This window comes from Schistocerca americana, chromosome 2 (assembly GCF_021461395.2).
Source record: "Schistocerca americana isolate TAMUIC-IGC-003095 chromosome 2, iqSchAmer2.1, whole genome shotgun sequence".
NCBI classification, from domain to species: domain Eukaryota; kingdom Metazoa; phylum Arthropoda; class Insecta; order Orthoptera; family Acrididae; genus Schistocerca; species Schistocerca americana.
In genome coordinates, this window is record NC_060120.1 from 279,309,916 (window position 1) to 279,335,794 (window position 25,879).

General features: G+C 38.2%; 1 protein-coding gene across 1 annotated transcript in view; it reads left to right on the forward strand.

Moving 5' to 3' along the window:
• LOC124593960 (dynein beta chain, ciliary-like) overlaps positions 1-25,879 on the forward strand; it is a 746,507-nt gene that overhangs the window by 269,222 nt on the left and 451,406 nt on the right. Inside the window, exons 19-21 of the mRNA XM_047132308.1 lie at positions 4,487-4,709; positions 4,815-4,892; positions 14,841-15,029. Of these exons, the coding sequence (XP_046988264.1) occupies positions 4,487-4,709; positions 4,815-4,892; positions 14,841-15,029 (490 nt within the window). The remainder of the gene's footprint in view (positions 1-4,486; positions 4,710-4,814; positions 4,893-14,840; positions 15,030-25,879) is intronic.

Consider the following 25,879-nt stretch of genomic DNA (forward strand, 5'->3'; position numbering starts at 1 on the left):
TGTTTGCCTCATTCCTCAATACCAGCCACCCGACGAAGACCTGAAATGACAGGTACTAGTTTGACCACCCGTCATTCAAGTTCCTCGGCGGTTCATGTACCTCTACTAAATGAATTTCATATTCTGTTGGTGTATATGTGTTATCCACAACTACATTTCTCCCATAGGTCAATGGTATGGGTCTGGTAGATCCAGAAGACGAACCTGTAGTATTAGTGTTTGTCCATCCTGCATTATTCATCCAATACGTACCCCAATTTGATTTATTCGGTGGCTCCATAGGAGCGCAATTATTCCTATGGCCATCGTCGCAACATGGATTGTTTGACAACTGCCACCTCCCTAACTTTCTTTTCCTATTTGTAGTTACAGCGTTCACCCTTTGAAAATGTCCTGCTCCTGGTATTTGGTTATTATTTCCTACAAAATTCCCTTCAGAGTATTTGTAACTCATATTCCAATTTTGATTAATCTTTTGTGCATGATCCACATGTCCACTACTGTTTTCAGAATTATTGTTACTTCGGTTAAAGTCTGGAGAATGACTGTTACTTTGATTACCATTATTCCATTGATTGATACACACATTATTCCTAGAATAACTATTATTATTTGGCCATTGTCTCGCATCTTGTGTCTTGTTGAAATGACTATCAAAATATTATCTCAATGTTTCTGTCTTTGAATATCAAAATTTAGGCTGATAAACCTCTTTACGTAATCGCTCTTGTCTACTTATTGACCAGTATTTTGCTAGAAATAGTTTTTCAAATTCGGAACATGTATTGCAGGTTTTGCTTATCTCAGCAGCCCACAATGCTGCTTCTCCTACAATTTTGGATACTATGAACTGTAGTTTGTCATACTCTGTCCAACTATGTTGAAATATCCTTTTAAAAGAATTAATAAATACTTTGGGATTAATGTTATTATTTTCACTTGAAAAAATAGGAAATTGTGTACTTTTCAAACTACTATGTTCTACCTATAATGATAAAATACAACTTCTTTGAACATAGGGATCATCCTCTTCATCCGATTGGGTGTTTACTTCCCATGGTTCACCTGTATGCGTGCTATGTTGTACTCGTGGACGTTTTCTCTCGCAGTTAGATTTCGTATGGGTGGCTACCTATTTGTTCATTTTCTGGCTTGGCATTACTGCTTGATTCTATTTTACTTAATGAGCCGCACTCTAAATCATTTAGACGACTAGTTAATCCCTTTATTTTTTTTTGTAATACAGCAATTATTCTCAGTCAAGGTGTTAACCCTTTCCAATACGACCCCAAACTGTTCTGAAAAATTACTTACACTTTCATGGATCTTGTCTATATGGTCAATAATTTTAACTTCTTTTTCTCGATAAACTAATCTGGATTCTATATTATCAATTTTATTATCAACGTTAACCTGCTGTTGAATAAACTTGTCCTCCAAAACAGCAATCATTTTAGCCTGTTGTTCTGCAAATTTATTTTCTAAGGCCTGTTGTTGATCCCTAAATTTGGCATTGATAGATGCTTGCAGCTCCATTATCCTAGCATTGATGTCAGATAATCTATTTTCTAACATCTCCCGCTGTTCAGAGAATTTAGTATTTAAAGTTGCTTGTTGTTCAGCTACATCAGAAAATTTAGCATTTAATATCACTTGTTGTTCAGCTAGCTTAGTGTTTAAATCACCCAACATATTTAGCTTTGATAGTATAGCACTAAGTACATCTATCTTCCCTGAACCGGTTTGTGCAACATTCATCATGCATTCATTGCCTGCTTTCTCCTTGGGATCAAAATTATTATCATCTAGTTCTGTAACCTTACTTTCCATTCCACAACCTGATACACTAGGAGTAATAATTGTCTGACTCTGTAAACAATTCTCCTCCCAAGTTAATGATTGTTCTGTTTATCTCCTCATGTTCAGATAATTAACTTAGTTCGTCACCAGATTCTGTAATGTTTTTGGTCAAAATCGCTACATAATATCCTACTTCGCTTTGACATGATGGAAACTCTTGTTAACTACAATTTACTACAGTTACAATATTCAAACGACACTACATTTACTCCTACTTGACACAAGCACAATGAAAATCTCACTATTACCAATACGGTACCTGAATAATCACTTATTTTGATTAGTGCTTACTGTTTATCGTCTATTTGGGGTTGTTGCAGCTTCGCCCACGTCCCTGCCGGCAGCTTATGTCACTGTTTCGGCCAATGTTCTGCTCTTGAACAGTTCTCTGACGCGTTGCCTCGCTCCGTTTGCAAATATCTCTTAGTCATGAAGCGTTGACCCTCATGTGGCAGTCGTAGAGGCGGCGAGCTCCGCATGTTGTCTCTGCCGACGTCGTCGATGTGAAGTGCCAAACTATGTGTAGTCCGGCGTTGTCAGGCCTCGCGCTATAGGCGAATGATGTGTTGCTTTGCGTCATCGAGCCCCACATTGTAGGCGCCAACTGATGTGGCGTCTCTTCCCTCCTTCTTCACTCGCCGGGAAGAGACGCGACTCGTAACAATGTTCGTCATCATCGGTGCGACGTGGAACAGCACCTGTAACTCTCGTAAGACCACAACTCCTCGTGTGGTTTAGAAATATTCTGTTATCTGTCTGCAACAGTCTTCCCAGTTTGTGTGAACTGGTAAACTCCAATCGTTTATATTTATTTTTATGCCCAGTTAGTTCCATGATGAAATAAAATCCTCATTCTTGACTTCATCATTACGGCCGTTTTTCACATTATACATAGTGAGGACAAAAATTTGCTTTCTACTATTCCGTTGCTACACCCAGTTATTAACAACGGTCCGATGTAACTCCAGAGATAACTTATACTGTCCATTATTCTTGTATTCACTTGGTCACTTAGAATGTTTAAAGAGTCAATCAACGTGCATTAATACACATTGTATTGTCCATTTAATGAGTTCAGCAACATGTAAAATTTACCTTGTAATTCAGATTTTATTGTTCTTTCTGTAATTAATTGTTTGTCCCTACAACACACGCACACCAATATGTCTTTCAAGATTAACTTCTGTTCAGTTCAGTAATCGTGACACTGGCAACAACGTTTGACTAATCAGCGTACTGGCCTTTCTTCATGTCTTCGTTTTATTGTGTTCCACTCAAGACTACGAATTGTTTTTCTGTCATTGATCCATTGCTCTCAAGGTTTGTAACTGTTCATCAGTACGAAGGCTAAGTCCGATAAACCAATATCACTCAATTGAAGTCTAACAGTCATCTTACTATACCGTCGCGTTGAGAACGGTAAAGATTAACTTTCATCAGTTGTGTGACTGAGCAATACTTCAGTCTCTACCTCGCGAATTATCAAACTTCCAAAACTGAAAGAATCTAATAATGTTTGCATCCAGACAACTGTCACAAAAGTACTCTAGAGCGACTCAAGAGCAACTAACTAACTGAACATTTCCATTGTAGAACATTGCATTGTAGTCGGATTGAATTTCCTTTTCGATGCGGCTACAACTCTCTTCCATGGTAAATGTTATCTTTGACTGAATTACTTTCTTAGATTTAACCTTCGTTCATATGAGTTTGAATTTATTCTATAGATGTTTGATAAAGAATCTATGATAATCCTTTCCTTTTATATCCCCTTTTTGTATGCTATTCTCAGTACTTGAATAATATAGGTGTTAATCAAAATATTACCAGTGTAGATTTTATTGTCAATAGTTGCCGTCACTGTCAAGATGACTCGCTTCCCTACATTAAGTTTCCACAAAGTTTGTTAATTGGGGTTTTCTGTCCTTGGGGCGTTACACTATCCCCCCCCCCAAAAAAAAAAAAAAAAAAAAAAACAAGTGTAACTACTGTAGACACATAGATTAAGAGGAGTTTAAAGGATTTATTAGTGGCCAGCTTCTTCTAATCCATTGACAAATATCGTGGCACAACCACTGATGCATATATTATTAACAGGATTACATAATGTGAAAGTAATATTGCTTTCACTTAACTTCAGCACAGTAATGTGACCATTGTAAGGAACATTGTAAACTGGTTCTTTTATTGGTGCTAACCTACAATAACCTAGGAATTATCTTATACTCTTTGGCATGTATTCATTTCCATGTTGATAATATAGTTTGATGTTAGTTTGTAGATTAAATTATTTTTGATGTTTTTGACTTATTCCCAACATCCTTGAGAATCATTTTCATTAGTATCTGTTAGAAGGAACATTGACATGTTTGTTCTTTTGTGAACATGTGCTACTTAAGTTTTGTTTTTGGCATGTTCCACAACCTAAAGTATTTCTTCAGCATGGGTATGTAGAATGAACAATGTATCTCATCTAGTCTAATCATTTATCATAGAAACTACTGTTTCCAAATTTATCTACCTTTTATGATGCAGTACATCTTATTTCAGGTTGTATGTTTTTTGTTACTTTTAAGATACACGAAACAACAAGAGAAACCCTTGTTTTATTAATGTGAATTTTAAGTTTGCAGTTCCTCATGGATGAAATGGATGAGAAACGTAAAAGGCCACCCTTGTTTGAAGTATCACTAGAGTTACAGGAACCAGACCTTGTATTTGTTCCTTCACTGGATGTAAATGACCCTAAAAGTTTCTATTCTCTTATCCAGAGCATTATAAATGACATTACATACATGGCTACTATTATTCCTCGTGTAGCTCCGAACCCTGGACAAATTGATTATAAGGTATATCTAAAATTTAATGATAAAGAACTGTTATATTTAAAGTTATTATTACTTACATTAACAAACAATTTCTGATATACTTGTTGTCATTATATTCCAAATTAGGAAGAAATGGAGTCAAATGCAGACTTAATTGAAATGAAAGAAGAAACACTGACACGTGTTCAGCAAGTAATAGATCAAGTAAGTGGCAAAATAATAAATAACCTTGGTATTATTTATTTCCTTATAAATGTAACTAATGCCTGTAGAATGTCAATGGTTATGGTGTGGTGGATACACTGGTTCCTGTCAGATCAGGAAATTAAGCACCGGTAGGGCATGGTCAGTGCTTGAATAGGTGATTGTCTTGATAAATGGTGTGCTGTTGACAATTGTCCCTTAACCTTTACCACAGAGGGGACAGGATGGGTGGTGGCATGAAGTTCCTGATTGGCACTCTTTGTGCCAATGTCCTGGATTCAATTCCAAACTTCTCCACAGGGTCTCATGAAGTGAGGACAGTTGATACTGTTGATGGTGATCTGTCCATTGGATGGGTATGTTGAGTTCAGGGTCCCCTTTTGGTGTGCATCGGGAAGAGTAGCCTATGTGCTGGCAGTAGGTTTCACTCTTCCTTTCTGTGATCATCTCCAACATGAACATGACATGACACTACACACACACACACACACACATCATTAGTCATTTTCACTTCACAGATACACCTCCTCAATCAACTCTCATACTTCATCTAGGGAAGGTGCCTTTGGGCATGGAGGATATGGGAATCTTTCCAATTAGACGGCTGAACCTGCCCTTCTGCTATAAGACTTTTACTTTTTACCTGTAGACTACATTTGTGTATTATCCTATAAATGTTCAGTATTATGTGCTTCAGATGGCGAAATTTATGTGTAATTTCAATCATATGTTGTTAAATTAACTCTTTAACATAATATCCTGGCTGATTTCTGTAGTATGAAATAAACACATCTAAATGCTGGTTATGACTACGAGTATATAAATACTGGTTATGACTATGACTGTGGAAAAACCAGAAAAGTAGAGGGTTGAAACTTTTGATATGTGGTGTCACAGAAGGCTGATAAAAATTATGTGGGCTGATAAGATAATAAATGAGGGAAAACATTAACCAAAAGAATGGACAGGATAGTAGGAAATGTGTTGAGACATCAAGGGATAGCTTTCATGGTGCTACATGCAATAAATCAATACAATACACTAGTGTTATCAATATAATAGAAGGAAACATTCCACGTGGGAAAAATTATATATAAAAACAAAGATGAGGTGACTTACCGAACGAAAGCGCTGGCAGGTCGATAGACACACAAACAAACACAAACATACACACAAAATTCAAGCTTTCGCAACAAACTGTTGCCACATCAGGAATGAGGCAACAGTTTGTTGCGAAAGCTTGAATTTTGTTTGTATGTTTGTGTTTGTTTGTGTGTCTATCGACCTGCCAGCGCTTTCGTTCGGTAAGTCACCTCATCTTTGTTTTTATATACAATACAATAGTGTCTTGTTTCATTTCTTTTATGAAGCGCTGTGCAAATTCTGCAAGGTTGGCTGGATATTTCTTTTTTCCACTCCCCACAATAGTCCGAATAGTATGTTGTTGTGGATCCTTAGCAGGTGCTCATTTGTAGGTTGGATTGCTTCAGTTTCCTCAACAGTTGCTGCACCAACTTGTTGATCACTTGTTACAGGCTCTTGCAACTTCTGTAGGAAGATTTTATATATATATATATATATATTTGTATATCTGGATTTAGGTTTCTGTACACCTTGTATGTGTTAAACAAAGCACAATTTATTAGAAACAAAGCTATTTTCTTTGTCCCTTATTGGTTTTCATTACTATCTCACAATACGAAAGATATTGATCATCTTTGTCCACACCTTTCATAAATTTATTGAACATATATCATGCTATATTTTGGTTTCTGTGTGGTTTCGTCATGTTGAGTTACTTTGTCCCCATCCCTGTCGCAACAATGGACCCATCGTGAATTGTTGTTTTCAATCTCACCTCCCATTCATCTTTCCATACCTGCAGCAAAATGCCACATTGTCTTTGAAATGCAGTGTCACCATTCTCTCGAGATTTGTGTTCTGTTTGTAGATGCTGAGGGAGACCTCTCTTGATTCATATTATGCACAAACTCTAGTTTTACTTTCTAGAAATGTTTTGGCAATAGCTGTACTGTTGTAATAATTGTCTCAATAAACATGGTGCCACATGCCAAGGTGAGGTGAAAGTACAGAGAGAATAGCGTCTTGAAGCTTTTTTTGTTCTCCAGTGTATATTTCTAAATTGGAGAGGTGTCCACTTAAACTTTTGCAAACCATATGAAAAAGCAAACAACATTTGATACGTTTTCCAGGATTATATGGCCAGAAACTATTGATCTCACTGGGAAGGGTTTCTACACCTGGAATTCCTTTAAATGCTCCTAAAATAATGGTCTTATCCTTCTTCAGCCAACTTTCACTATTAGAAGGTTTGTCATCTAAATCATTCACAATTATCTCACTTTGGTTGATTATAGACATGTTGTACTCTTCTTCATTTCCATTACCACTATCAGTAACATCATCTATATCGTTTACAATTATTTCAGTTTGGTTGATTATAGCTGTGTTGTGTACTCTTCTTCACTTCCATTACCACTATCAGTAACATCATCTAAATCACTTGGCACATCACAACAATTCTTTGCAAACAGTTCGGCAAGAACCTCGTCAACTGTTTTAGTACCGTACTGCACAAGGGAACACCTACAGTATTGAATGTTTTGTGATACTGATTGTTGGTGGTAAAACGAAAGATAAAAATAAGTTCATACTGATGTTCACTGCACTGATCCCTCTATTCATATATAACCTTTTCTTAAATTGAAATAGTTACTGGCATGAGCAACAGGTCTCAGAAAAGTGCCCAGAACAAAAAACGCAAATTTATTTGATCCGTCCACAACAGTTGGATGTGGAAATATGTAAATCTGCATGAGCCATACGTGTTGTGTTAACCTTCATACATGCTACTAGTTAAATATTGATAACATTGGGAAAAAGTGCCAATTTGAAAATCGTATGCAAAAGTTAGCAAAAATTCATTGCTTAATGAGGTATTTTGACAATCAACAGAAAAAAAACAGTATTCCAGAAAGTTCATTAGTTTTCAAGGCACATTGTGATATGTTTGAAGCTGTTTAACAATAGGAAAATTTCACCTACTTAAAAAAAATTAACGTACTTTGGTCCTAATATGAATTAAGAACAGATTTTTTTACATACTCTATAGAAATCCATACTATATGCAAATACCAGAGCTCTTATATGATTTTTGCAGGAAATAGAGACTTCAAAGCAATTTTCTATTACCATGGGGAGCAGTGGCAGTTGGTACTAGTTGGTACAATGTTGCAGCTTTGGACCTTAAATCTCAGATGACAACTAATAGTGAGAACCATAGAGGGCGAAAACAGCAGGGAAATAGAGATTGAGACACATGAGTATGTTCAGTGTTTTAAGTGCTACTCCCACTTGGAAAAATTGTTGCAGGAGAAGAAATTATTGTAGGCTACATCAAAGAATTCAGAAAATGGACCCGGGGGGGGGGGAGTATAAATTAGCTTGCTGTTGGAGAAAGTATGTTGCAACATAATTTTAGTTGATGATTGTTTCACCACGTGAATTTATTCTCTTTCTCTGTAAGTGCCAGTGCCTCATAAATTCCTATGCCTCATTATCCACTAGAGCAAAAACTGAATTAAATTTTTATTTACTTTGTTCTTGCATTAATTTGTTCCTTGTGTTTTGCTTTCCTTTTCCCATTCCGGAGTGTCTCTGAGTACACATTTTTTACCTTTACTCTCTTTTCTTTTATCGACTTTTGTACCTACATTGTTGCTTGTCATCTTTCCATCCTTACTCCAGTCCTCCTTGGTTTGTGATTGTTACTCATTAATCAAATAACTCATATATTTAAACAAGCTTTTTTTGTATTTTGGCCCCCCACACTTTGTTTAGTCCATTCTTTATTACCAGTACCTACATTTCATGATTATGTTTCATCGTTGATGTATGCCATTTAATTACTTTCAGTTGCTTTGTGTCTCTTTACACTTTCCTTGCTGTTACTGGTGCTTAAAATCAATAGAAATCACAGAATATATACAGTATGTAATTTTTCCTTAAGCACACAGGTCTCCAGTTCTGAATCTAATAAGGAGTAAAACTTAAGCTTGTAGCATTTACTGTTCACACATTGTGTTACAAAAACTATAGGAAATAATGTAGATGAATGTAAATAAATCTAAACCGCTCTACATGGTGTCACTGTTGCTTAGAACATATTACAGAAACTTATTGTTCAAACCCATATTCAGCTATTCTGATTTAGGTTTTCTGTGGTTTCCCTAAATCACTTCAGGCAAATGCTGGGATGGTTCCTTTGAAAGGGCACAGCTGACTCACTTCCGCATCCTTCCCTAATCCGATGGTACTGATGACACCACTGTTTGGTGGTTCATCCCCCCCCCCTCCCCCCCCTCCCCAATCAACCAACCAGAAACTTACAGCTTACTATTTATGGTTTTTCTTTAACACTCACCTTGATCAGGATGAATCATCAGATTTTAGAACATTTTGAGTGGAAAGTGTATTTGTCAGCTTCTGGGATAAAATAAAAGCTGGGCAGAGAACAACCAATTCACTGTTGTTGAATTTTCATTCTTCTCCTCCCCCCCCCCCCCCCCCTCCCCCTCCACCATCACCCACCCTCTCTCTCTTTTTTTCTCTGTGCCAAAATAAATACTGAAGTGGTTTCTTCTTGATTAATAGTGTCACCTATAACTTATATGTAGGGATAGAAAAAATTGTTTCGTTTTGTGATCAGTTTTGGTGTTATTTCTTGTCAGTTGTGTTATTTTATGACAACATTGGTGCTAATTAGTGATGACTTGTTTTAAAAATACCATGTTTTTTATTTAATTTAATTGTTTTCAGTGCTGTGTGGAAAACGAAGGTATATCTACCAATTACATTATATATATTGACATCACACATCATATTTATTTAATTATTGAGTGGGGGTGAGGGGGTAGTACATTAAACTTTTTAAATCAAACTGCGGAAAATCTGGGCTACACCTACATATACATCTACATGGATACTCTGCAAATCACACTTAAGTGCCTGACAGAGGATCATCAAACCACTTTCACAATAATTCCCTATTATTCTACTCTTGAACAGCGCCCAAAGTAGACGAACACTTATATACTTCTGTGTAAGCTCTGATTTCCCTTATTTTATTATGATGATCATTGCTCTCAATGTAGGTTGGTGTCAATAAAATATTATCGCATTCGGAGCGGAAGTCTGTGATTGAAATTGCGTAAGAAGATCCTGCCACAATGAGAAACACATTTGTTGTACTGATGTCCACTCTAAATCCTGTATCATGTCCATGACACTTTCTGCCCTATTTCTTGACAATATGAAACGTGTTCTCCTTCTTAACTTTCTGAATGTGCTCCTTTAACTGTGTCTGGTAAGGATGGTAGCTTTTTCTTTGCCTCTGACTCATAGCGCAGCTGACGCTACTAGCTGTGAGAACGCTCTGAAGTAACATTCAGTCGGTACGCAAATTCATACCCCCCACAAATCTAAATAAACCATAGTAATTATCATCCAATTTTGTTCAAACTTGGTACGCAATCTTTTGTTATCAAAGAAGGGATCCTGTCAAAATTTCAGATTTTTATCTATTATAGTTATGGAGATCGAGAAAATTATTTAAATGTCCTATAAACGACACTTACGTTTCAAAACTCAGTTAGGAACAATAACAAGACGTCTTTTATTATCATCTGAAGTCATAATAAAGCTCACAATATATAAAATCACTGAATCGGAATTTTCTTTTCAAAACTTTAATTACTGTATGTTACATAGTATAAAAATCATTCAGAATTATTATTTGCTTATTATTTTGTTGTGTAAATACATGGGAATGAATGAGAGAGTGTATGCAGGACATATGTTAAAGCTTAATGTCATTTTATGTAAAACCTTATAAAACTGAACTGTGGGAAAAGGGAAAATTGTGTTGCAACCACGATGCTGATGACGTATGTCGATGTGTGCTTGCTTTTGTAAGAGAGCAGCCAGAATAAAAATCTGAAGCGGAAAAAGTTTCTATATTAATTTAAAGAATATTTTGCATTACATGCTATTTTATTAAACAATATATTAGAAATTGAAATTGAAATGACGTAAATGACTATCTGATTAGTGGTTGGCTAAGGCAAGTTTTGCCGCAAGAATGATCTGGAAGGATCATTCTGATTGGTCCTTCAGATCAATAGCTAATTAAAATTGAGTGGTTCCTGCCCACAGGTAATTAGATAGGCATAGAGGAGAGGAGCATTGAGATAGTCGCTCACTAACCTGCTTCCGAGTAACACTAAGATAGATGTCTCTGTGAAAATAGTATGTAAAATGAAGAGCTAGTGAGATCATTTCAGATAGAACGTGTTGTGACTAAAGCGGTTTAAGTTACGAACATTTTGAGGAAAGTGTGATGTTTCGGAACTAATTAGTTGAAGTCTTATAAACGTGTGATCTTTTGGTCGTAGAGACAATTCCGCGTGGCATATTCCGTGTTCCTTATGGAATACTTTGGCGAGCAGTTCTAACATAGAAGACCACTGAAATGACCAAATGTTTAACTCTCTAATAGTGGAGGGTCAGTGACTGTTAGATCGCAAAATTAATCGGGTCAGACTTGCCGGAATTCTGGCTGCTTATCTGGAAACCCAGAATCTACTCTGTAGGAATCAGCATGGATTCCGGAAATGGTGATTGTGTTAGACCCAACTCCCTTTATTAGTTCATGAGACCCAGAAAATATTAGGTACGGGCTCCCAGGTGGATGCCATTTTCCTTGGCTTCCATAAGGCGTTTGATACAGTTCCGCACTGTCACCTGATAAAGAGCCTACGGAATATCAGATCAGCTGTGTGGCTGGATTGAAGGGTTTTTAGCAAACAGAACACAGCATGTTGTTCTCAATGTAGAGGCATCTACAGACGTTAAAGTAACGTCTGGTGTGCCACAGGGGAGTGTTATGGGACCATTGCTTTTCACAATATATATAAATGACCTAGTAGATAGTGTCGGAAGTTCCATGCAGCTTTTCACGGACGATGCTGTAGCATACAGAGAAGTTGCAGCATTAGAAAATTGCAGCGAAATGCAGGAAGATCTGCAGCGAATAGGCACTTGGTGCAGAGTGTGGCAACTGACCCTTAACATAGACAAATGTAATGTATTGTGAATACATAGAAAGAAGGATCTTTTATTGTATGATTATATGATAGCGGAACAAACACTGGTATTAGTTACTTCTGTAAAATATCTGGGAGTATGCGTGTGGAACGATTTGAAGTGGAATGATCATATAAAATTAATTGTTGGTAAGGCGGGTGCCTGGTTGAGATTCATTGGGAGAGTTCTTAGAAAATGTAGTCCATCAACAAAGGAGGTGGCTTACAAAACATTTGTTTGACCTATACTTGAGTATTGCTCATCAGTGTGGGATCTGTACCAGGTCTGGATGACAGAGGAGATAGAGAAGATCCAAAGATGAGCGGTGGATTTGGTCACAGGGTTATTTGGTATGTGTGATAGCGTTATGGAGATATTTAGCAAACTCAAGTGGCAGACTCTGCAAGAGAGGCGCTTTGCGTCGCGGTGTAGCTTGCTGTCCAGGTTTCGAGAGGGTGTGTTTCTGGATGAGGTATTGAATATATTGCTACCCCTTACTTGTACCTCCCAAGGAGATCACGAATGTAAAATTAGAGAGATTCGAGTGCGCACGGAGGCTTTCCGGCAGTCGTTCTTCCCGTGAACCATACGTGACTGGAACAGGAAAGGGAGTTAATGACAGTGGCACATAAAGTGCCCTCCGCCACACACCATTGGCTGGCTTGTGGAGTATAAATGTAAATGTAGATGTAGATGTAAATGAAATATGTTGGATAAACAGTGAACTTGGAATGATAGAGCAGTTGCATTATTAAATACGGACTTGATAGCCATTTCATGTGCTTCCTTTTGAATAAAAAGACGTCAATAGAATTTTCAAATGCTTACTGCAATTAAATTGCATTTTCCTACCACCCGAAATTTGTGAAAATGAACTTACAGGAACTTGATTTACGCGGCCTCTTTGTGGTAGGTATTTGATGGTGGCTTCATCAATGCTGCTTTACACTGCCTAGCGTGTATTTACTACTGCAGAGTGAAGGGACGCCGGAAGGAAGAAATATAGAGGTAGGTGAACTGTTCAATGAAAGTGACACAGAGAGAGAGAGAGTAAGGAGACAAAACGAAAGAACGACAGAACAATCCCGCCCTACTGCAAGTCTCTTTAGTAGATCTGTTGCTCTTCTAAGTCTTCTGCCAATAAAACACAGTCTTTGGTTTGCCTTCTTCACAGCATTTTCTATCTGTTCTAGAATAACAACAATATGGATTAGGACAGGTTGCTACTCACAACATAGAGGGATATTGAGGAGCACATAGGCACATTTAAAAGCACAGTACATTTAACAATAGAAAAACACACACACACACACACACACACACACACACACACACACCAGACACCCACATGGCCATTGTCATCTTCAGAGTCAGGCTTCAGCATCCTAAGATGACATAGGCCATGTCTGTATGACTTGTATGTTAGGATGTCCCTTATTTTTTCCTAAACATTTTACTCACATCCCTAAAATGTTTTCTGTTTGATTAGATTTACTAGAAAAAAATTTCATCTCAATACCATGACATTAACCTGTGCTGACTAGAGCAAAAAACTTTAATGTTGGGAATTTTAGGTTCTGTCATTTTTAGTCAGCGTAAAAGTTATTGATGACTGCATAAAGTCAAAATTAAATATATTTTTGCTTTTTAAGATGCAATTAGTATTTGGAAATACTTTTTTTCAGTGTTTCTTTCTTGTAATCAGGATACAGTCTGCAGTGTTCTTGAACACAGCGCTATATAAATTCCTTTTGCTCCTCATCTATGTTTGGAAATCCATTAAAAGTCTTGCATTAATTTAGCAGAGATTTGAACATAGTCATTAACAACTTCCAACTTCTTAACGATTCTTTTAACATCTAGATATGAATTGTTGCTTGTCCGCATTGAAGAGCTTTCTAAAATAAAAGTAGTTTCCATAATATTTAGGCAAGAGAACAGATCTCTGTTCTTACTTGACTATTCCAATAAACGCCTTTATGTGACCACTTTTGCCAACCTGGTCAATTTTGTCTTTTGTTCTCTCCTGGTTTACCTTTGGAGCTACAGCAAATTCTTTATCAGATGATGGGTAAGTATAAAAACTCCATTTTAATAATATCATGCATATTGTCACTTCAGTTGTGGTGTTGGTATAAAACAAATCAGTTCTGAGGGAATATACAAAGTGTGCACAATGAATTTTTAAGTACCAACCATATGATGGTAAACCTGCATTCATTTTAATTATTGCTTAGAGAAAAATATAATATTTTCCAGACAGTAAATTTAATTTTTTACTGTTTCTGTCTGAATCATCATCTGTTTGCAATGGAGTCGCTGTGTTCAACAATAGAATTGACATAATGAATTTATAGGATAAATACTTCCATCAAAATCCTGAATTGCAAATGCATTGTCCAAAGTACAAAAGCTTTTTTTGTGAATTCGCCCTGACTTCTTCATTAAAATAGAAAGAATATTTGCTTTTCATGTTATACACCCATTACACTCAATGTAAAGATTTGAAAAGAATGTTGTTGTAATGACTTTGACAAGTATGTTACATTGAACCCCAAAAATACAGAATTATTTCTCTAAGATTGTTTTTTCCTGTCGATCAATACCATCATATTATACAATACACACATATGAACATTTAATGTCACCAGCATCATCATCATCATTGTTTTCCTACTCGCAGTTTCCCAGGTGTGGTGTGCAAGCACTTACCATCAAACTGTATTTTGTTATAAGAAATGAAAACTGAATTCAATAAATTGTAAATAATTTATTTGTTTACAGGCTATATCTTATTGCGAAAATTTTGAAGAACATTCATATCTGTGGTTGGATGACCGTGAAGCATTTCTTGAACAGTTTTTGGAATATGGTCCCCAGCTGACATGTGAAGAAGTTGACACTACAAACACTGGTACGGAAGAGCAACAAGAAGTTGACACGAAACCTACTCTGCAGCACTTCAAAGAGCAGGTTTGTTTGCTGAAATCAACAGTTTGGTTGTTGTTATTAATTTTTCACATGCATTAAAATTATTAGCTGATAAGAAACCCCTTTATTGCGATGTCGCAAGTTTAATCTTTGCTAAGGTTCATTTGAAAGTGTTGTGTTAACAATTATGACAGGAAAAATAATAGCTGCTATTGATTCACCACATGCGTAAGAAGGGTGACAGAAAATGATTGTCTGGAAGGTGCAGAGATCAACCATGTATGGCATTTATGTATTATACTTCACAAAATGGATATTGTCGACATTCAAGAGATGTTCAGAATAAACTCTTAACTTATACCATGAACAACAGAAGAAATATGGTGCCGCATAGCAATCACAAAAGGTTCACAGCATCAGGATCGAAGGCAAACTCCTTGTGAGTTACAACCTGTGCAGGATGTGAAGTTCGGTATCCTCTCTAAAAGAATGCATATGGAATCATATTGGTGTAATGGGGTGATGAGAAGTGATGGAATGTGATGGCATGCAACGAAATGCGAAACAGTCTCTCATGGAGCTTATTGTGAAAATGGCTGCCCTTTAAGGCGTAGTTGCAGACAGAGTGATTGTATGATTTATAGGCATGGTAAAAACCATCCAGAGGCTGAATTTGTCCAGTTGTTCTAGGTGGTATGAATTGTAGTGTCGCACACTTTTCAGGAGGGGTAGTTCGCAGTAAAGGAGTATGATTTTTATATGCAGACCAGGAATCAAGCAAAAGCAACTTATTTTGACCCACTATTTGCCAAAAGCAGTTCTCTCACGCCCATTGTCCCACTCTGGCTTGCAGTGTTGTAAGTATTCCCTTCTGCCCTTGCTATGTCATTCACACATGAGAAAGAATCATAGGGGGCAGCAATTTCTCACACCACAATAAATAACTTTCCAGCCAATTTACCATCCAGACCAGCAGTCTGCATAAATGTTTACAAACACATTAAGGCATTGATGTTAGTTGATCTTGATACAACTCTCTTGGTAGCTCTAATTTTTAGGGTTCCTTACTTATTCATTTCCTCTTCAAACCCTGACCAGTTGGAGTTACAAACAAATTACTACTGAATGATTTTTTTTTATCTCACCTGCAAATTTTTGGGCTGGTTCTGCAGTTTGCTGTGCATCCTCAAGTTGACGCTATGTTGGAAATTTTGTTATCTTACATCTTCCAATTCCGTGGCACTAATATAACAACAAAAATAATCAATTTTTGACAATACAGTGTAATTGGATAAATAAAAAATCAACTCACCAAGTTGCGGCAGGAGAAAACACACACACCGACACCGTCACCCAGAACTCTGGATCAGGAGAGACGCACCAGACAGGATGGGAAGGAAGAGTCTTTCCTTCTCATCCCATCCAGTAATTCTCCTCTGACCTGGGGTTCTGGGTGACTTTTCTGAAGTGCACCCCTTTTCCTTCACCCCTCATCTTCCCCTTCAACCCTTCTACCGGAAGGAGCCACTAGCTCTGAAAGCTTTTTATAAGTAAAACCTTTTTTTTATATGTGTGTTCTCCTGGTGCCATTTGGTGAGAAGATTTTTATCTCTCCAGTTTCAGTAAATTCTGTAGTACTGTTTGGAGTTATGCAACCATCCACTGCTTCCCTTGGAATCACTGTAATCTATGTCACGTGCAATTTGATTTGCATAATGTAGTGGATTAGTATCATGCACATCCAGCAAATTGTATTGAGCATCCTTGAAATGCACAAATACCAGTTTTTGTATCAAGTGTGCCTTTTTGTGCCTTGGATATCCATAATTTTGCTTATACATGATCGTACTGCTGCTGAATTATTTGAAATCTGTCCATAATTTTTTTAATTATTTATTTATTTATTTATTTATTTTTTATGCTGCAGATGATCTTCCATGAGTGTAGTTACCTTTAGTACCCACTCCTTGGACAATAATTGTACTTTATTATGTTTCACTGGAGACGGGCATCATGGCTCCCTGTTGGACAAGGATGGAGATACATGGCTCGACACCTGTTTTAGTGTCTTTTTCACTTGTCAAGCATGTATTGTCATCACTGTACTGCTCATGCCCATTGTCTTCACAGCCGAGGGTGTACGACACCACACATTCCACTGAATCATCTTGCAGAAACACTAATAGTTCATGCTCCACTTCTTTCTCACTTTGCAAAATGTCAACTTTGGCAGCTATTGTTGTAGATACAATGCAATGTTTACTTTGTGTATTGTTGTGAGTTAGTCATCGAGTAAGCATTTCAACTACGCTCCATACCTCAAGCTGTGCTTGCCATTGGATACCTTCAATTCCAGCCCCGGTTGCCATTAGCAGCCAATATTGTGATTGCATGGTAGACAGTGTGTGGTGTGTAAAATGCCGTAAACATCATTGGCCTTTTGTGATCTCGCACTTAAGGGGTTCCTTGTGAGATAGGAGCCAAGTTTGTAAAACTATTGAAACATATTTTTCATTTCTGTGTAACTCTACTGTAATAACGTGTTATTTCAAATTCGATGAATATTTTGTATAAGGTTAGCAAATGTGATATCTGAATCAACATTCAGACATGAAGGTATGAAAGTTGTTGCTCTGTTAAAATATGAAACTTTTTAAAATTTAAATGTTGTTGTTGTTGTTGTTGTTGTTGTGGTCTTCAGTCCTGAGACTGGTTTGATGCAGCTCTCCATCCTACTCTATCCTGTGCAAGCTTCTTCATCTCCCAGTACCTACTGCAACCTACATCCTTCTGAATCTGTTTGGTGTATTCATCTCTTGGTCTCCCTCTACCATTTTTACCCTCCACACTGCCCTCCAATACTAAATTGGTGATCCCTTGATGCCTCAGAACATGTCCTACCAACCGATCCCTTCTACTAGTCAAGTTGTGCCACAAACTTCTCTTCTCCCCAATCCTATTCAATACCTCCTCATTAGTTATGTGATATACCCATCTAATCTTCAGCATTCTTCTGTAGCACCACATTTAGAAAGCTTCTATTCTCTTCTTGTCTAAACTATTTATCATCCATGTTTCACTTCCATACATGGCTACACTCCATACAAACACCGGTACTTTCAGAAACGACTTCCTGACACCTAAATCTATACTCGATGTTAACAAATTTCTCTTCTTCAGAAAGGCTTTCCTTGCCATTGCCAGTCTATATTTTATATCCTCTCTACTTTGTCCATCATCAGTTATTTTGTTCCCCAAATAGCAAAACTCCTTTACTACTTTAAGTGTCTCATTTGCTCCCTCAGCATCACCCGACATAATTCGACTGCATTCCATTATCCTTGTTTTGCTTTTGTTGATGTTCATCTTATATCCTCCCTTCAAGACACTGTCCATTCCGTTCAACAGCTCTTCCAAGTCCTTTGCTGTCTCTGACAGAATTACAATGTCATCGGCGAACCTCAAAGTTTCTATTTCTTCTCCAAGGATTTTAATACCTACTCTGAATTTTTCTTTTGTTTCCTTCACTGCTTGCTCAATATACAGATTGAATAACATAGGGGAAAGGCTACAACCCTGTCTCACTCCCTTCCCAACCACTGCTTCCGTTTCATGTCCCTCGACTCTTATAACTGCCATCTGGTTTCTGTACAAATTGTAAATAGCCCTTCGCTCGCTGTATTTTACCCCTGCCAACTTCTGAATTTGAAAGAGAGTATTCCAGTCAATATTGTCAAAATCTTTCTCGAAGTCTACAAATGCTAGAAACGTAGGTTTGCCTTTCCTTAATCTAGCTTCTAAGATAAGTCGTAGGGTCAGTATTGCCTCACGTGTTCCAATATTTTTGTGGAATGCAAACTGATCTTCCCCAAGGTCGGCTTCTACTAGTTTTTCCATTCGTCTGTAAAGAATTCGCGTTAGTGTTTTGCAGCCGTGACTTATTAAACTGATAGTTCGCTAATTTTCACATTTGTCAACACCTGCTTTTTTGGGATTGGAATTATTATATTCTTCTTGAAGTCTGAGGGTATTTTGCCTGTCTCATATGTTTTGCTCACCAGATGGTAGAGTTTTGTCAGGGCTGGCCCTCCCAAGACTGTCAGTAGATCTAATGGAATGTTGTCTACTCCTGGGGCCTTGTTTCGACATAGGCCTTTCAGTGCTCTGTCAAACTCTTCACACAGAATCATATCTCCCATTTCATCTTCATCTACATCCTCTTCCATTTCCATAATATTGTCCTCAAGTACATCGCCCCTGTATAGACCCTCTATATACTCCTTCCACTTTTCTGCTTTCCCTTCTTTGCTTAGAACTGGGTTTCCATCTGAGCTCTTGATATTCATACAAGTGGTTCTCTTTTCTCCAAAGGTCTCTTTAATTTTCCTGTAGGCAGTATCTATCTTACCCCCGGTGAGATCAGCCTCTACATCCTTACATTTGTCCTCTACGCCACCCCTGCTTAGCCATTTTGCACTTCCTGTCGATCTCATTTTTGAGATGTTTGTATTCCTTTTTGCCTGCTTCATTTACTGCATTTTTACATTTTCTCCTTTCTTCAATTAAATTCAATATTTCTTCTGTTACCCAAGGACTTCTACTAGCCCTCGTCTTTTTACCTACTTGATCCTCTGCTGCCTTCACTACTTCATCCCTCAAAGCTACCCATTCTTCTTCTAGTATCTCCAGGCTTCTTCCATGTATACAACCTTCTTTCATGATTCTTGAACCAAGTGTTGTTTTATGGATGAATTAAATTTCCTGAAGATTCTTCCAATGAATCTCAGCCTGGAATCTGGTTTCCTTACAGCTCGCTTTATGTAGTGATTCCTCTTTAGGGCACTCTGGATGGTTAGTGCTTCATATTTTATGGTAGTTGCTGTTTCCAGTTGCCATTGCTACTGCAATCAAACATTAGTTGAAGTCATATTTAAGCTCAATATGCTACATTTATTTACTTTCAGGGTCAACTTTATTTATATCTTTACAATATCATTGCTTGGAGCCATAACAAAGATGGCTTTTGTAAACGTCAGAAATTATGGTATGACAATAATGACACGTAGAAATGTGTTATAAGCTGCAGTTGTTGCATCTTTTATCTACAGGGTGTTTCAAAATGAATATACACACTTTATCTCTTTGTAGCATGTAATATATTCAACTTACAACTATAAATTGTGCATAAAATGAAGGAGCAACTCAAACAGTTTTGTTTGTATATCTTTGTGCAGAGGGAAGAGTATGGAATAACCAAGAGTAATGGAAGAATACATTCAATGAGTGAGAGTCTCCAGAATGAAATTTTCACTCTGCAGCAGAGTGTGCACTAATATGAAACATCCTGGCAGATTAAAACTGTGTGCTGGACCGAGACTTAAACTCGAGACCTTTTGCAATTTGCGGGCAAGTGCTCTGCCAACTGAGCTACCCAAGCATGACTCACAACCCATCCTCACAGCTTTAATTCTGCCAGTACCTCGTCTCCTACCTTCCAAACTTCTCAGAAGCTCTCCTGCGAACCTCGTAGAACTAGCACTCATTGAAGAAAGGACATTGTGGAGACTTGGCTTTGCCACAGCGTGGGGTATGTTTCCAGAGTGAAGTTTTCACTCTGCAGCGAAGTGTGTGCTCTGTAGGCTGAGATGAAGGTGAAGTTTGGAAGGTAGGAGACGAGGTAATGGCAGAATTAAAGCTGTGAGGACGGCTCATGAGCTGTGCTTGGGTAGCTCGGTTGGTAGAGCACTTGCCCTCGAATGGCAAATGGCCCGAGTTCGAGTTTTGGTCCAGCACACAGTTTTAATCTGCCAGGAAGTTTCGAGTGAGAGTCTTTCATGCGGATTCCCATGAAGCCCCTTTGGAAGGCTAGTTGTGAATTAGCAATTCCAGTGAGTCTGTGTGGAAACTTTTAATGAGACACTTAAACTACGTCCTTGTGATTATCAGTTCTTACAAGTTCTAAAGCCTGCAGATGATAGTTTATGTGCCAACGTTGCAAACAAAATGTTGCTGCATGATGATGAAGATCTTCTGGATCGTATCGTCTTCAGTGATGAATCGACACTTCGCCTAAGTGGAGTTGGAGAAACATACACAATGTGTGCAACTGGGGGTCACCAGTCTGTACTCTGTAGGCTTTAGAACTTGTAAGAACTGGAAACGATAAGGACTTAGTGTAAGAGTCTCATTAAAAGTTTCCACACAGACTCACTGGAATTGCTAATTCACGACTAGCCTTCTGTAAGGGTTTCTTGAGTTTCCTCATGAAAGACTCTCACTCGTTCAACGCATTCTTCCGTTACTCTTGGTTATTCCATTCTCTTCCCTTTGCGCAAAGATATACAAACAAAACTGTTTGAGTTGCTCTTTCATTTGATATACAATTTATACTTGTAAGTCGAAAATAATAAATGCTACAAAGTGATTAAACCCGTTTTTGTGTGCACAAACACTTCACAGCGTTCAACGCATTCTTCCGTTTCTCTTGGTTATTCCATACTCTTCCCTTTGCGCAAAGATATACAAACAAAACTGTTTGAGTTGCTCTTTCATTTGATATACAATTTATACTTGTAAGTTGAAAATAATAAATGCTACAAAGTGATTAAACCCATTTTTGTGTGCACAAACACTTCACAGCATGAACCTCTGTGGTCCATCCCATATATAAATCTTATTGCTCTAATCTGTCACAGCTGTATTCTTTCATAGTGTACATCAGCTGCACGGTCCCATAGCTCAATCTTATAATTGAGGATGGCGGTAAATTGTTCCATAATATATTATTTTCATTGTTTGGTTAGGAACTATCTTGGTGAACTGGCTTAGGTGATATAAGGGGCTACTGACTTTTCCGCATACAAAATTAATGTGGTTTGTACTCCACAAATTTTCATCAAACATACACAATCAGAAATTTACAGCTCCCAGATTTTGTCGCTGAGATGTTACATGCATTACTTACATTGTTGAGGTGAGAACTGCTCACTTTACTGGTGGATTGAAAGTTCATCATCGTATAAGTTTATATTAGATTAGAAATATTTTTTGTTCCAATTGATCGATAGTGAGAAGATTCCCCAGGATACACCATATTTACCTGATTATAAGATGAGGTATTTTCCCAGACTCATCATTTGAAAAATTTGGGGTCACCTTAAATTTGCCAGTTAAATTTTTCCTGCTGAGGTTGATGTTTTTACATCATTTAATAGATTAATATAGGGGTCATTTTTCATTTACCGATGAAGCTTTGGCTTCTGGGGGTTCAATAAATTTATTTTGAAGAGCAAACAATGCTTTCAATTGAATAGACTCGAGATTTCCCGATATGCCGAAGCACTCAATGCAGTATCGACCTTGTTCGAACAGTCATTCGACTCATGGTAGTAGTGTACGGGAGATGGGAGACACTTGAACTGTCCACTTCAATACTCTAATGCTCTGCATAAAAATTGATGATTTTGTGAAACACAAGAGAAAATAGCAGCAAATTATCCTCTTAAAATTTAGTTATATTTGAACAGGTTTGCAATAAAAGTTCTCGTAGATGTCTGGCTACTGTATACGTACGTTAATGCGACTTTTTAAGGAAAGATAACATACATCTTGTTTTTCAAAATCATTTACCATGTCAATTTTCTGTTTCATTATGAGAAAATAATGGTTTACCAAATGGCTTGTAAATGGGAAATTCGCTTACTGTTCATGTAGTAGAATTCTGGTGGAAAATGTCACCAGCTTGTGAACAGGATGGTGACATGAAGATGAAACAAAGAAGAAAATTAACCCAAAATTAAATGCCTAACAAATGAAATAAATAAAATTAAACTGACTGCAGTTGTTATCTCAAGAATAAATTACAATACAAACACACATTTTTGAGGTAGTGCCAACAGATGTCACTAAATCACAGGACAAGCAAAAGCATGAAAATTGGTCTGAATTGTGATTTTTGTCCTTTATTTAAGTATTAGTTTTGTTGTTACATATGACCTGCACCCAAGGAGATATTGCTGTCTGTACTTCAGTATTGTTCAAGCACAGCAGTAAGGTTGGAGAGGGAACTGCAATGAGTGCAATGAGGGGAGTAGTGAGCAGGCAGCAGATATCTTTGTACTGCAAACTGTACTGCGTACTTTTGACTTTTTATGAACATCTGCCATGTTTAAGCTGCAGTTTGCCTGAATCCATTTGTACTCAGAATCAAATAATTGACTTTAAAATTGTACAAATACACAGTAGCAAGAAATGTTGAAAGGCTATGTACTTCATGCATCAATGTTGTCGACGCTTTCTATGAGGTATGACGCAAATGATAGGGGATGTGTCAGCTGCTGTTTCTACAAAGCCAATGAGAGAGCAACGGATAGATGGTATGGTCAGGAACAAGAGACATTGTAACATCCTTACCAGTATAGAAATGAAATCCGGGATGTGTTCGGAAAGAAACAGCTATGTTCTCGGGTTTCACTGTGACCAGAACCTCAGAAATCACAACATATTCGGAGAAAATGGCATGTAGGAGATAATGAAAGAAATTTCTGATTTATCTCAAATATGAATGATCAGCTCTGTCATAGAGCACAGGAAATAATTTACTAAGCATCAAAATACTTGCGAGGAGCATCAATACATATATACTCAACACACCTTGAAGAAGCCATGAATACATCTCAAAGAAGTCCATACACAGTCATTTTACTGCATACACAGTCATTTTACTGGAGTTGATCGATTAGTCGATATTGTGGTGAACACAGAAGCTCCCATCCATTGAAAACCTGTACAGCCTACAGCTTGAGTCGATGGTATGTTGTGCCTCATCTGACTTCTATCCTCCCTGAGGACTTGGGAGCAGGTAACCAACTCATGAGTGGGGTAGGCCACCTGATTGCAGGCATGGCAGGGCTGTTTCTTGACAGACATGGAAACTGCAGGAGCTGTAGTGAGCACCTGGGTATAAGTCGGCACACAGGGTCACAGTGCCTCAGAGTTTTGGAGAGTGAAACCACCTCACCCCTTTGGGAGGACGACGGTTCAATCCTGCGTCCGGCCAGCCTGATTTAGGTTTTCTGTGATTTCCCTAAATCGCTCCAGGCAAATGCCGGGATGGTTCCTTTGAAAGGGCACGGCCGGCTTCCTTCCCCATCCTTCCCTAATCCGATGAGACCGATTACCTCGCTGTTTGGTCTCTTCCCCCAAACAACCCAACCCACCTCACCCCATCCTTTACTATGCACACAATATCCTGGTGCACTAGGAGTCTCCAAGAATTTGCATTTTGTTTGTCTTCCAGTGTGAGGGAATAGTTGTGTAGCAGGGACAGGGGTGTCTGTATCCCCAGACGAGCATGTCACTCAAGACGTAATGGAGAGGGGTGTGGTCGCAGGGAAGTGTGGTGCAGCTGTCAGTACAGGTAGGTTACATGTTAGTTAATCTTAGGGAGGAGCAATGAAGGCAGGTTTGAGTCTTTCTATTGATACTGTCTCAGTACCTGCTCCCTTGCGGATGATGAACGTGTTAGGTTCCCTCGAGAGCACTTCATATGGACCAGAGTATGGGGAAGTGAGAGGCAGCCGAACCGCATCATCAGACAGCCATACATGTGTTGATGTGTGTAGTTCTTTGTAGATGAACTGGTCACATTGATTGTGGCATTGTGGGTTTGCTGGGCATAGACAATTGATGTGTTACTCCAATTTTTTAAGAAAATTCAACTGGTTCCTGGAAATCTGTGCTGGTGAAGGTACAGTGAAGTCACTCGACACACACAGTTGTTCACTGAAGACTAGTTATGCTGCAGAGCAGGACAAATCTTCTTTTAATGCTGTTCAGAGGCCGAGCAGTGCCCAGGGCACAGTATCAGTCCATAACTCTTTGTGGCACATGATGATAGATTTGAATGACTGATGCTTGCGTTCAACCATGCCATTGTTAGCAAGATGATAGCTTGTAGTACGAAGCTGATGGTACCACAAAAGTTGAATAGGTGGTTGAATAGCAATGCCTTAAACTGATGGCCACAGTCAATTTTGAAGGTGAGAGGAATGCCGTGTGGAGAAAACCATATGTTGATCAGTGCTGTGGCAACAGATTGAGCGGTAATGTTAGCAAGAGATGTGGCCTCAGACCACCTGGTTTTGCAGTCAACAATGGTTAGGAATTAATCGACTGTTAATGCATGGTAGTGGACCAACCAAATCTATGGATGTGGACAAAGTGTGCCGATATTAGAGGAAAATCCTGAGTAGTGGTATGCTCATGCCATGAGATTTTGTATTGTAGGCTTGCTGGCCGGGAACTTGCCCACGTATGACTGTCGTTTTTGACCCCACACCAGACAACCTTGCTCATCACCGATTTGACCAATGCATTGATACTGGGATGTGACATGTCATGAATTGCATTGAAGAGCCCTTGACGGTGTTCTTGCGGGATGAGCAAATGCAGTTGGTTGCCACCACTGTCCCACTACATTCGTATTCATATTAGGAAACATCAGCTGATATGCACGCCAGACAAAGTGAGGCAAACTTTGCATTGTGGACGTACTGTTGAATAAAGGTGTCTGTGCACTGGCTATCTGCAGTCTTTTCCCATTTCATCACAGTAATAAATGACACCGCTTACAAGAGGCTGTCAGCAACAGTGTTATCTTTGCCATTGATGTGATGAATGTCTATTGTGAATTGAGCCATGAAGTCTGTATGTCTGGTTTGACATGGTGAGGCATGTTCCATTGGCCACTGGAGAATAGACATGAGATGCTGATGATCAGTAGACACTGCGAAGTGTTGACCTTCTAGTGTAGGTCAGAAGTGTTTGATGGCAAGATACATATCCAGCAGATCTCTGTCTATGGAACTCCATTTTATTTGTACTTCTTTCAG